At 40.7% G+C, this 12,519-nt stretch overlaps 1 protein-coding gene across 19 annotated transcripts in view; it reads right to left on the reverse strand.

The window, feature by feature from the left end:
* SUPT3H (SPT3 homolog, SAGA and STAGA complex component) overlaps nucleotides 1-12,519 on the reverse strand; it is a 470,398-nt gene that overhangs the window by 70,936 nt on the left and 386,943 nt on the right. For all 19 annotated transcript variants that reach the window (XM_073335778.1, XM_073335781.1, XM_073335776.1 and 16 more), the window contains 3 exons: nucleotides 8,498-8,605; nucleotides 7,755-7,943; nucleotides 5,647-5,757 (listed from right to left, as the gene is read on the reverse strand). In XM_073335778.1, coding sequence (XP_073191879.1) covers nucleotides 5,647-5,757; nucleotides 7,755-7,943; nucleotides 8,498-8,605 — 408 coding nt within the window. The remainder of the gene's footprint in view (nucleotides 1-5,646; nucleotides 5,758-7,754; nucleotides 7,944-8,497; nucleotides 8,606-12,519) is intronic.

Here is a 12,519-nt window from a genome sequence, read left to right on the forward strand (position 1 = left end):
TTTAAACAATACATTCTAACGGTTTCCCAACTTCTCTTCATAGTCAGTATTTTACATACTATACTTATGTCATCAGTCCTTGAGCCAAGCCTTTCTTGACAATTGATGCTTGGTACTTTTGACAGTCACATAGCAGAAATCAATCTATTCAGCCATAATCCATGGTATGAGATTTCTACCACTTTCCCAAACCATGCTATGTTACTCAGAACAGCTATTTACACAATTAATTTTCTAGGCATGATTCAATTTTATGCTGGTATAATGAAGTTACACTTGGGTAAAACAGTATGTTGGCTTCAATGGAGTTACATCATTTTTGCCTGGTGTATCAGAGTGGAGAATTATGTTTCTAACTATACGTCATTCTAACCCTTCTACTTGATTGAACTGAGGGCATGGCTACACTTGCAGATGTAGAGCGCTTTGAGTTAAACCAGCCTTCGTAGAACGCAGTAGGGAAAGCACTGCAATCTGTCCACACTGACAGCTACAAGCGCACTGGCGTGGCCACATTAGAAGGTCTTGCAACAGCCACAGAGAGCAGTGCATTGTGGTAGCTAACCCAGCATGCAAGTAGCTGCAACGTGCTTTGCAAATGGGGGGTGGGATGGGGTGGAGTGTGTTATGTGTATGTGGGGGAAGAGAGAGTGGGTTTTTGGTGGGGCTGAGAGCATGTCAGCATGCTGTCTTGTAAGTTCAGACAGCAGCAGACTCTCCCTCCCCCTGCCTCTCGCTCTCTCTCACACACACAGCATTCCACAGTAATGGTTGCTTTGTCTCAGAGGAGATAAGCAGCCAGCTGTCAGAAACGGAGCTTTCAAAGGGCATATCCGCATTCCTACAGTGAGTTCAAAACAATGAGAAGAGTGGCCACTTGACTTAAGGGGATTATGGGATGTTTCCAGAGGCTGATCAGAGCGCAGTAATGCAACACCTTGTTCACACTGATGCCCGGGCATTTCAGCCAAGGCGCACCAAGCATTAATCTTCTTGCCAAGGTGGAGTACCAGGAGCGCTCTAGCCATGGAGTCAGAGCGCACTACGTGCCTTGCCAATGTGGATGGGTACTGAGCTAGGATGCCCGAGGCTGCTTTAATGCACTCTAACTCATAAGTGTAGCCAAGCCCTGAGCTGGTATATAACTAGTAAGAAAGATCAGCAATTCTTCCACTGCCCCATGCTGGCTCTTTCTTTTGTTTACTGTGGGTCTGGTACCATGAATGGCAAGTTGCCACCAGGGAAGCTGGTGGAAAATGGCAGGATGCACAGAAAATCCTTCCCCTTCCTGCTCACAGCAAACTATGTCAGAGGGCCTATTAATTACAAAACAAAATCCTCATGTGGGAGAGTGGGGAGCAGCTTAAAGAGGAGTTGGGCTGCTGGTAAGCAAATGTATTGATAAATTTATTTATAACATTATCATGTCTGTCTTCCCCAGCCCTTTGTATATCACTTGTAGTTTAGGCTAACTTTTGTGGGGAGAGACCATGGGTAAAATCCTGGCTTCATGGAGTCAATGGACTTCAGGAGGGCCAGGATTTCACTCCAAGTCTTCGAATGCATTTGTACAACACTGAGCATAATGAGGTCCTGATAGTGTCTCTGCATGCTGCTCTAATACAAAAACAACAACAACAATAATAATGGAGAATTCCAGGTTGCTAAATAAATGGTCTTAATTTAATCTTGTTGTTTAATTAATTTATTCTATAGCTAGATTCCATTTTTATTTTTTTAAAAAGTTGTTAAAAGAATATTGTTAAGGTTGCAAAGCCCAGCACTCAAAAGTTAGGAATCACCAGAATTAAGATTGCCTATGCAACCTTAATTTGGCCCCTAGAGTATGTGCAGTACAATACAATCTTTAATTACATGTACACTTTGTCTTCTTCACAAGCTTGCTGGTCATGCAGTGCACCAGACAGATGATGCTCAGTGAGGGCTAGATTGTGATACAATTTCTCATGCTTAGTATTAAACGGCTCCTCAAGCAGTCTCACTGAAATCACTGCTCAAGCAGTAAGATACCACAATCCGGCCTAGACTGAGGCAGCTGTCCAATATTGCTTTTTATCCTCATCATTCAATGCACAATCCTCATCATTCAATGCACAGCCCCAGGTCTTATTTACTGCACACCATCCAAATGCTGCACCAACTACAGAATTTGTTTTAATTTTCTCAAGGGATTTTCTGTTGGGTTCATCACCACAGTATCTGAGCCTCTCAAAGACACTAATAGATTTATATTCTCAACACCTCTGTGAGGTAGTAGAGGACTATATTTATCTCCATAAGCAGATGTGTCATAGAGTCAGAGTTTAAGGCCAGAAGGAACCACGAGATCATCTAGTCTCCTGTATATCACATGCCACCAACATACCCTGCACTAGATTCAACAACCAAAATTAGACCAATGTATTACAGCCCATAGGAAAGATGATGAACTGAAACAGAAAAGATTAAGGGCTAAATTTTCCAATTTTGGGTGCTCAACTTGAGACTGCTATGGCCTAATTTTTCAGAGGCACTGAGCACCTGCAGCAGCTACTGACTACAACTGCCAATGTCAATGCTTAGCACTTTTGAAAATCAGGCCTGAGATGCTCAAAACTTGGGTGCCCAGAAATGAGGAAAGCACAATTAGTGCTGTACTCAGATAATTCTGATCTAAGTGACTTGGTCAGTGCCACACAGGAAATCTGTGACAGAGTCTGGGATAAGATCTCATTCTCTTGACTCCCAGTGCATTGCCTTATCCATGAAGTCATGCTCCCTCTTACTGTGGCCTCCTGCCACATTTTCTACACACTTTCCAATTTCTGTGATGAATAAGGCAGGGAAAAAATGAGACACTGACACCAAGGCATTCCCAGAGCCAAGCTCTCTCAGTCCTGAGGAGCAAGAAAGGCAGTCTTGGTGTGTATGTGGACTTGGATGATGGCGGTGAGAGCAGTCACTGTGTTTCCTCTCCTTGATCTTATACCTCCAGCTAGGGACCTCAGAGAGCTGTGTCCCAGACAGTGGCTGCAATGGCTCAGGCACAACGTTTTTAAAAAGGACACACGGCTAACGGACTACATAAAAATACTGATATGGGGAGAAAAACCGGGAATGACAAAGGAAGCATCACATGCCTTTTGTGATCACTCTACTTTTGCAGCATAGAGGAAACAAAGGACAGTTTGGGCAACTCCCCCTTTTATGCTGTTGGAACTGTGTGTAACTAGAGAGGGGTGAGTGGTCCCAATAGGTACACTTATCCCAAGAGGGCAAAATTCTTGAAGCAGAATATAGATAGATTATTTTAAATACATGTACTCGAATACCTTTGACACAAGGTCTTCCACAACTGGCCATCAGGAAGTTTAGACTTGAAATTAGACGAAGCTTTCTAACCACCAGAGGAGTGAAGTTCTGGAACAGGCTTCCAAGGGAAGCAGTGGGGGCAAAAGACCTATCTGGCTTCAAGATTAAACTCAATAAATTTATGGAGGAAATGGTATGATGAGATAACATGATTTTGGCAATTAATTGATCTTTAACTATTCATGGTAAATAGGCCCAATGGGATGTCAGATGGGGTGGGATCCGAGTTACTACAGAGAATTCTTTCCTGGGTATCTGGCTGGTGAATCTTGCCCACAAGCTCAGATTCAGCTGATCGCCATATTTGGGGTCGGGAAGGCATTTTCCTCCAGGGCAGAATGGAAGAGGCCCTGGGGGGTTTTCGCCTTCCTCTGCAGCATGGGGCATGGGTCACTTGCTGGAGGATTCTCTGCACTTTGAAGTCTTTAAACCATGATTTGAGGACTTCAATAACTCAGACATAGGTGAGAGGTTTATTGCAGGAATGGGTGAGTGAGATTCTGTGGCCTGCATTGTGCAGGAGGTCAGACTAGATGATCATAATGGTCCCTTCTGACCTTAATATCTACGAGTCTATGAATCTCTCTTTATCATTCTAAGAATAAATGTAGGATCTGCTCTACAGCAACCTAACCTATCTAGTAGATGGCCTAAGACTGAGTCCTTGTTTCTTGGCCTGTTTGGAGGGACCAGTGGCCTTTTATCTCATCAAGCACCAGGGATAGAAGCTAATGCCAGGGATATATGATGGCCAGTGATGCACAGTTTTGGTTATTCATGAGATGTTAAGCTATTTAAAAAAAAATCACGCTAATCAGATAGTACTCTGCATGCCCACTCTGCCCTGTGGATACAGAATACCATCCTGTCTGGTGACACAGATAGTCTACTCCTGAATTTCAAATCTCTACTATAAATTAGTTGCTTTTTGGAAAAACAAAGTTGTTTCACTATAACTGGGTGCAAGCAGCTTTTTCCTTCTTTACAATGTATTTCATTACATTCTCTGCTTTCAGAGGCTATCACCTAACATATAATTAAAGCCTCTGCACCACTCTGGAATGTAACTTCTGTGCTCAATTGTTACATAATATTAAACTAATAGTTGTGGGTGGCAAATGATACAGTTGAGATTATATACAGAGATTCATTAAAAACATGTATCTATAACTATCATGAATAAAAAATATATATAATACCATATAGGCGTACATATAAAAGCACCAGGCACACCTATGGCATTATGAAAATAATAATTTAGCTTACTTTTCTTAATTTTATCCCATTACTCCTAGTTATAATCTCTTGGGACCCCCTAAACAAACCTCCTTCCTTGATGCTGGCAATTTTCAGATACTTGTAGATGGCTATCTTATGTAGAAGCATATTGCATCTGGTTAGCCTTTCTATTTGTTTTAATTTTTCCTTATAAGCTATTTCTTTTATCATTTTGAATGTTCTTTTCTCAAATCCCTTGAAGTCATCAACTTCTTTCTGGCTATCAGCTATTCAGATCTGAACACAGCATTACGTCTGAGTTTTATTGACTTAGAAGTTTATGTGAGATGCACACTCTTCTAAATTGTGAGACATTATGAAGTACGAAGGAATATAGGCCATATATGGTAGCCAGTCACAAGGAGATGCTCCTAATTTATGACATCAGACACATCTGGCAGCTTTGAAGTTTACATCAGCTGAAAATTTAAATAAATAATTTGTTTGGCTGCTTTGAATAATGGATTTTAATTTGTGTAGAAAATCTGATGGGAAAACCTCACAATCTATCAACATTTTACTGGAAGCTCAATTCCATTATGTTTCAGTGGAGGCTCAAAATTGTTTAAAGAAACCAATCTGCTCTTTATCCAACCCTAAATGTACCACTTGAGATTTGAACTTCCAACAGGAGCAGTATCTGACATGTAACTAATTTTAGAATACAAAATGCTCCTCAACATATTGCAATACCTATAATTTAAAATAACAGTAAACCTAAATTTTGCAAAAACAGAAAATTCGAGTGCTAACAAAAAGCATAATTTATAATTGAAAGAAAATAATATTTAAAAGAAAACAACTTTTGTGTCCTTCCAAAAAGGGACAGAAATTACTAAGTTTTATTTCCCAAGAGAATTATGCCACTTTTGTAAAGAAAATTACAGTCACCACAAATTGCTCTCAACAATTCCAAGGCTTCTTCATTTGACCACTTGAAAATCAAAGTTCTTTAAGATTATAAATATAACTTTTTATAACTCTGTTATTACGTACTGTGAATGGGGAAAGGGGGCCAATCTTGTGGCCGTAGCGCCGAATGGCCTCTCTGATGTGGCAGGGCTGGATGGCATCACTTTGAGCCTCTATACCACAAGCTGCAGTGCTCTGCAACAGAAAAACATAAATTGTTACTAAATCAAAAACACACAACAGACCTGCAGTGCATAAAATATGAAAATAAACCTTTATAAAATGGACTGATTTTTTTTTATAAAATGGACTGAGGATACACATCATTGTTGCCACACACTACATCTTAAAAATCTATTAACAAATCAAAGAGGACTTTTACATGACTTGTGTTTAACAGACCCAGAGAACAATATATTTGTCCTCTTAAATCTTTTACTGATTTACTGATTTTGCTGATGTATGTAGCAATGGAAAAGAGAAACAAATGATCAAATTCAAATGAAAGGATCATGGAAGTCATGCTGCAATAACCACAAAAAGCTATTTCTGAAACATTTCAAGCTTTCCTTATAATATTAAGGGGTGGCAAAAAAATTCTGATAAGGATTTCAAAGCAGACACCAAGATCACAATTGTCTGACAATTCAAATTTAAACTGAAAATGAAACTGTAACATAATTATAAAGTCACAAAGATAAAAAATATTTTAATAGATTCAAACTGGAAAATTTTCAGATTTTAAATAGATTTTTGAACTAAGGACCCTGTGCAAGAAATAGCAGATTCATGCATGCTGGTCCACAGATGCTACAAAGGTCTTCCTGGCTATGCAGGAGTAGAAGCTGTATTGTATTTTTAGTAGGCAAACTGTAATATTGGTGTAGGGCTCTCTGGCTACCCAAGACAGCTGCTTGCGAAAATTCACAGATTCCATCCAGGTGACTGCCGCATGACAAGATGAGGGGAATGCCACTGGTGAATCCATTAAGCATGACCAACATACAGTGGACACTGCATGTACAAGATGTACACAAACATACTATGAATATATACCATGGGCCATAATGTTCAGCCTTTAATGTCTAAATTTAAGTATCTAAATAAAGTGCCTGATTTTCAGAAGTGCTGACCACCAACAGATCACACTTGATATCAATGAGTGGAAACCACATGCTACATAATGTGTTGGTGGGACCTTTCTAAATGACATGCATAAAGGGAATGTGAAACCCAATGCTCTGTGTTGGTCTGGGCCCTGATGTAGTATGAATAGCATGCTTCACTAAACAGCTGGTCTAGCTCAACACCTTAGCTATGCCTAGTAGACGCCTGTCAAAACTGGATATGTAGTTTCAGTAAAATTGTACAGCAGTTTATAAATATCACATTTTAAAAAATGACATTGAAGTAAGAGTATGAATTTATATTAAACTACACCTAAAATTGCATCCTTAGCTAATATTTTGTGCCTGTGACCTGCAGTGCAAATCACTCACATGAACCCTACCAACCCAATGTAAAAAGGAAGGAGGAAAAGTAACATTCAGAACTCCTAACACAAATATTTTTACAGATCATCAAAGAGTTCCTCATTGGTATGGTATGTAACAAAGTCAATGCCGACAGTTAATTTATTAGTGAGAGAAAGGTGAACTATATGGGGAGTGTCCCTCTTACGATTCTATGAGAAGCATATAAACACCTTGTTTACTGTTTGATAATGTCAAGGTAACAATTACTAGTGGAATGTGCATTTTCTTGGCAAGAAAATAATGTACATGAAAGCAACACTAGTGATTCAATTCATACATGCTGACTTTGAATTATAGTAACATTTTTTTCCCCCAAGATTTCCCCCCACTTCAGTTTTGATATGTTCATCCCTCCCACTTAGAACACCTGGCATTACAGTGAAAACTAGGAATGACAATACTGACATTGGGTATCTTGAATGTGACATAAAAGATACCCACATTTCATTCAAAGCATCCAAATATCTAAGCTAAACCTACTGAGATAAAAATAAGGATACTGAAGTTCATAAGCCTTTTCAGCAATTTTAATCTTTAAAGTTTATGCCATATTTTAAAATTGAGTTTTCAAAACCAAGATTTCAAACCCAAGAAAATGATCAAGATCTTCAGCAGATATTTTGAGTGCCTATCTACTACAGCCTCATCCACACCAACCTTTTTTCTTTTTCTTTGTTTGACTTTGGTGGAGTCTTGTCCAATGCCTCCATTCCCCAGGCCTCCAGACAGTGTTTTCCCAAGGTGTTGTGGTCCTGCTGCTGCTGGGGGAGTGGGCGTAGGAGGTGGTGTGTTTTCCGGGGAGTCAAGACTGCTCTTCATATTTGTGGTCTGGCCTAAGAGATGTGGCTATCAAAACAAAAAATCAAGCAGTCATTGTAAAACGATATTTTTAAAACCTGTTTCATGGTTTCCTGGACTTTCTGTTACAGGAAGTATACCACAACATTCAGTTTGCATATTCGGGAAGTAACTGTGATTGCTGATCCAGGTAATTACAGCAACTGTTGTATCTGTTGTTGTTGATATGTATGCGTATTAATTTCTAATGCTGGAATAAAGGTCCACATACAAGAAGCAGTTCAGGGCTGGAGGTGAGAATTTCTATATAAGCAGAAAGAATTTTCATTTTTAAATGTAAAGATGTCATCAATAATTTTCAAAAGTCTTTAATATGTACATTTTAAATGTTTTTTTTAATAGTTATAAACATACAGTGGTTTTCCCCATCCCAGCATGAGCACATCAACAGCTGTCAGATACAAATACGTACTAGAAGGAACTGAACAATTCCAAAAAAATGCATGTACTAATAAAATAAGTACCACCCTTCATATGATATTTATTTCTACTCTTATGCAATAATGGATATACTGACAATATTAAAAAAAACAAGTATTTACCTCAGCAGAATTGTGATACTGTATAAAAGTAGCAGATATTGCATGACTGAATGGATCACCTGCTTTGGGAGCCATATCCTGTTTGACCAAAAGAGCCAAGTCCACCAACTAGAAGAGCAACAAAAGCAACAATAAAAGACTAGGTTCACTGAGATGGAATTAACTGCTTATGAACTAAAGGAGTACTTGTGGCACCTTAGAGACTAACCAATTTATTAGAGCATAAGCTTTCGTGAGCTACAGCTCACTTCATCAGATGCATATCGTGGAAACTGCAGCAGACTTTATATATACACAGAGAATATGAAACAATACCTCCTCCCACCCCACTGTCCTGCTGGTAATAGCTTATCTAAAGTGATCATCAGGTGGGCCATTTCCAGCACAAATCCAGGTTTTCTCACCCTCCACCCCCCCACACAAATTCACTCTCCTGCTGGTGATAGCCCATCCAAAGTGACAACTCTTTACACAATGTGCATGACAATCAAGTTGGGCTATTTCCTGCACAAATCCAGGTTCTCTCACATCCCCCCCACCCCCATACACACACAAACTCACTCTCCTGCTGGTAATAGCTCATCCAAACTGACCACTCTTCAAGTTTAAATCCAAGTTAAACCAGAACATCTGGGGGGGGGGGGTAGGAAAAAACAAGAGGAAACAGGCTACCTTGCATAATGACTTAGCCACTCCCAGTCTCTATTTAAGCCTAAATTAATAGTATCCAATTTGCAAATGAATTCCAATTCAGCAGTTTCTCGCTGGAGTCTGGATTTGAAGTTTTTTAAACTTGAAGAGTGGTCAGTTTGGATGAGCTATTACCAGCAGGAGAGTGAGTTTGTGTGTGTATGGGGGTGGGGGGGATGTGAGAAAACCTGGATTTGTGCAGGAAATAGCCCAACTTGATTGTCATGCACATTGTGTAAAGAGTTGTCACTTTGGATGGGCTATCACCAGCAGGAGAGTGAATTTGTGTGGGGGGGTGGAGGGTGAGAAAACCTGGATTTGTGCTGGAAATGGCCCACCTGATGATCACTTTAGATAAGCTATTACCAGCAGGACAGTGGGGTGGGAGGAGGTATTGTTTCATATTCTCTGTGTATATATAAAGTCTGCTGCAGTTTCCACGATATGCATCTGATGAAGTGAGCTGTAGCTCACGAAAGCTTATGCTCTAATAAATTGGTTAGTCTCTAAGGTGCCACAAGTACTCCTTTTCTTTTTGCGAATACAGACTAACACGGCTGTTACTCTGAAACCTGCTTATGAACTGTATCTCAAAAGTGAAGGAAGACACTATATGTGTGTTGTCATAAATGATGCTAATTCTAATGGTAACTAAACAAATTCAGCCTTGAAATAAGATGCAATTTCCTAGCAGTAAGGGTAATTAAATGCTGGAACAGTTTACCACAGGAGGAGGGATTCATCGAGTGAAGTCTTTAAGGCGAGATTAGATATCTTTCTAAAAGATAAATTTTAATCAGCTTGTAGGAGAAATTCTGAAGTCCGTGTGCATGAGGTGTCAGTCCCTTCTGGCCTTGGAAGCTGTGAATGTATGAATCCCCCTATTCATTTTTTTCCTTTAAGGGATATGGAAAGAACAGGAAATTCTACATTGCTCCCCATATGCTCAAAACTCCCCATATGCTTACCCAACGCTGCTTGCACCGCAGTCTGCAGCAGTCAGGAAGGATTTTTTCCCCCTGAAGTACAACTGAACAGTTGTAATTTTTCCCCTCCACCTTCCTCTGAAGCATCAGGGAGTGACCACAGCTAGAGATGAGACACCAGATAGGGTGGACCAGTGCTCTGAGGTAATAGAGAGAATCCTCTCTCTCAGATACCTGGCTGGTGTATCTTGTTCACATGCTCAGGGTCATACTGATCACCAGATCTGAAGTTGGGAAGGAATTTTACTTCAGGTCAGATTGACAGGGATTGTGGGTTTTTTTTCACCTTCCTCTGCAGTATGAAGCATGGATCACCACTAGGATCATTAGGCATATCATTCCAAATCAATTTCCTGCCATTGCAGGGACCTCAACTCTCCTGTTCTCTGCATGTGGCACACAGTTTAGCCATCTGAAAAGTGAAATGCTTTGGTTTATCCCAAGTTATTGGGCTCAATGTAGGGGTAACTGGATAAATGTAATGGTCTGTGTTATACAGGAGGCTAGACCAGATGATCTAGTGGCCCCTTCTGGTCTGAAACTCTATGAAACTATAAATGCCTCTTTAATAATGTTTGAACTGCAATGAGTTACTTTAACTTAAAGAACTGGAAGTTACTTAGCTGTAACAAGAAAAGCATGCACTGCATTTAGCTGTAACAGGAAGCTCTTTGAGATGTGTGGTCCCTATCTGTATTCCACACAAGGTACAGATGCATGCCATGCAACTGAGTCCACAGATTCTTAACGAGGTGTCCGTCCATTGGCCCGCACACATGCAGTTGCTCTCCTCGTGCTCCAGACCAAAGGCGTAAGAGGTAGTGTTGGCTGCCGCCTCTCTCACCATGAATCCAACAGGATCCGAAGCAGAGGGCACGGAGGGTGGGTAGTGAAATACAGACAGGGTACATCTCAAAGAACCTACAGTTACAAGTAAGTAAACTCCATTTCTTCCCATGCTGGTCCCTATGTGTATTCCATACGTGGGTGACTGACAAGCAGTATTCAGACCAGAGGTTGGTGCAAGGATGCCAACAATAAAGATGCTTGAAGAACTGCAGTCCCCACAGCTGCATCTGCAGCAGAGAACTGAAGTACCGATGTGTAATGTTTTGTGAACATGTGACTGGAACTCTAGGTAGCTCTCAGAGAGTGTCCTTACCCCATCCAGATGAGGGAAATGCGCTAATTGGTAGTATGTGATGATGCAACCAAAATCAATTTATTGATTCTCTGAGGAGATATTTCTTGTCCTCGTGACCTTTCTGCTATAGTGAGCAATAGTCTTGGTAATTTTCTGATTGGTTTGGTCCTTGACAGGCAGAATTCCAGGGCACATCTGACATCCAGGGAATGAAATCTTTGGGTTTTGTGAAGGAAATGGAAAAGTGGATAGGTTGGTTGACATGGAATTCAGAAATTACTTTAGGGAGCAATTTATGATGAAGATGAAGGGAGACCTTCTCCCCGTAGAAAGGGCATATGGTGGATCAGTCATGAGTGCTCCCATTGTGCTCATTCTTTCTGGATGAAGTAATACCAACTAAAAACGTGACCTTCATGGAAAAGTGGGACATAAAGCAGCTGGCCAAAAGTTAAGATGGTGGCCTGGTGAGTATGGACAGGACGAGATTGAGATCCGATTGAGGTGTAGGCTTGACAACTGGTGGAAAAGTCCTGGTTGTATCTAGCTAGTTACAGATAGCTACCCCAATTTGTGCTTGTAAGTTTGTTCTGAGGTGGTCACTGTAACTTTGAGTCCAGGATGCACGGGGGAGAAGGAGGAGAGACACGAGAAAGAGAAAAGAAAGAATGTGAGCTCTTTGAAAGAGTGAATGGAATAAATCTTACCTTTGCTGTTATCAAGCTTCCTGAGTCTTCCTCAAAGGGGTACAGGTACAAAAGTCCTGACTAGGCCCTTCAGGAATCTGTCTGTTGTTGGGTGAGTTAAAATGGAATACTCATCTACTGGAGGAAGGACCGCACTGATTGCTGCAAGATGGACCCAACAATGAGCTCAGGAGAAGACCCAAGTTCTTCAATGACAGGAGATAATCTAAAATGACTGGCATATCCGCAAAGTCCGAGGAAGTCTGATTGTGCTGTGGCCAGGTATAGAAACATCTCCCTTTAGGTAGGTAGAAGTTCCTAGCTGAATCTTTACTACTCTGAGTAAGAATGGCTTGGACAGCTTCTGAATATGAGTGTTCCAGTTCTGAAGCCCATCCACAAACCAGGCTGTGAGGTGAAGTGGGTCTGGGTGAGGGTCTCTGATTTTGCAGTCTTCCTGTATTAGAAGATCTGGCAAGGGATGGATCCTGATGGGAGGATAGGTTGACATTCTGA

This window comes from Lepidochelys kempii, chromosome 3 (assembly GCF_965140265.1).
Source record: "Lepidochelys kempii isolate rLepKem1 chromosome 3, rLepKem1.hap2, whole genome shotgun sequence".
Lineage (NCBI taxonomy): Eukaryota > Metazoa > Chordata > Testudines > Cheloniidae > Lepidochelys > Lepidochelys kempii.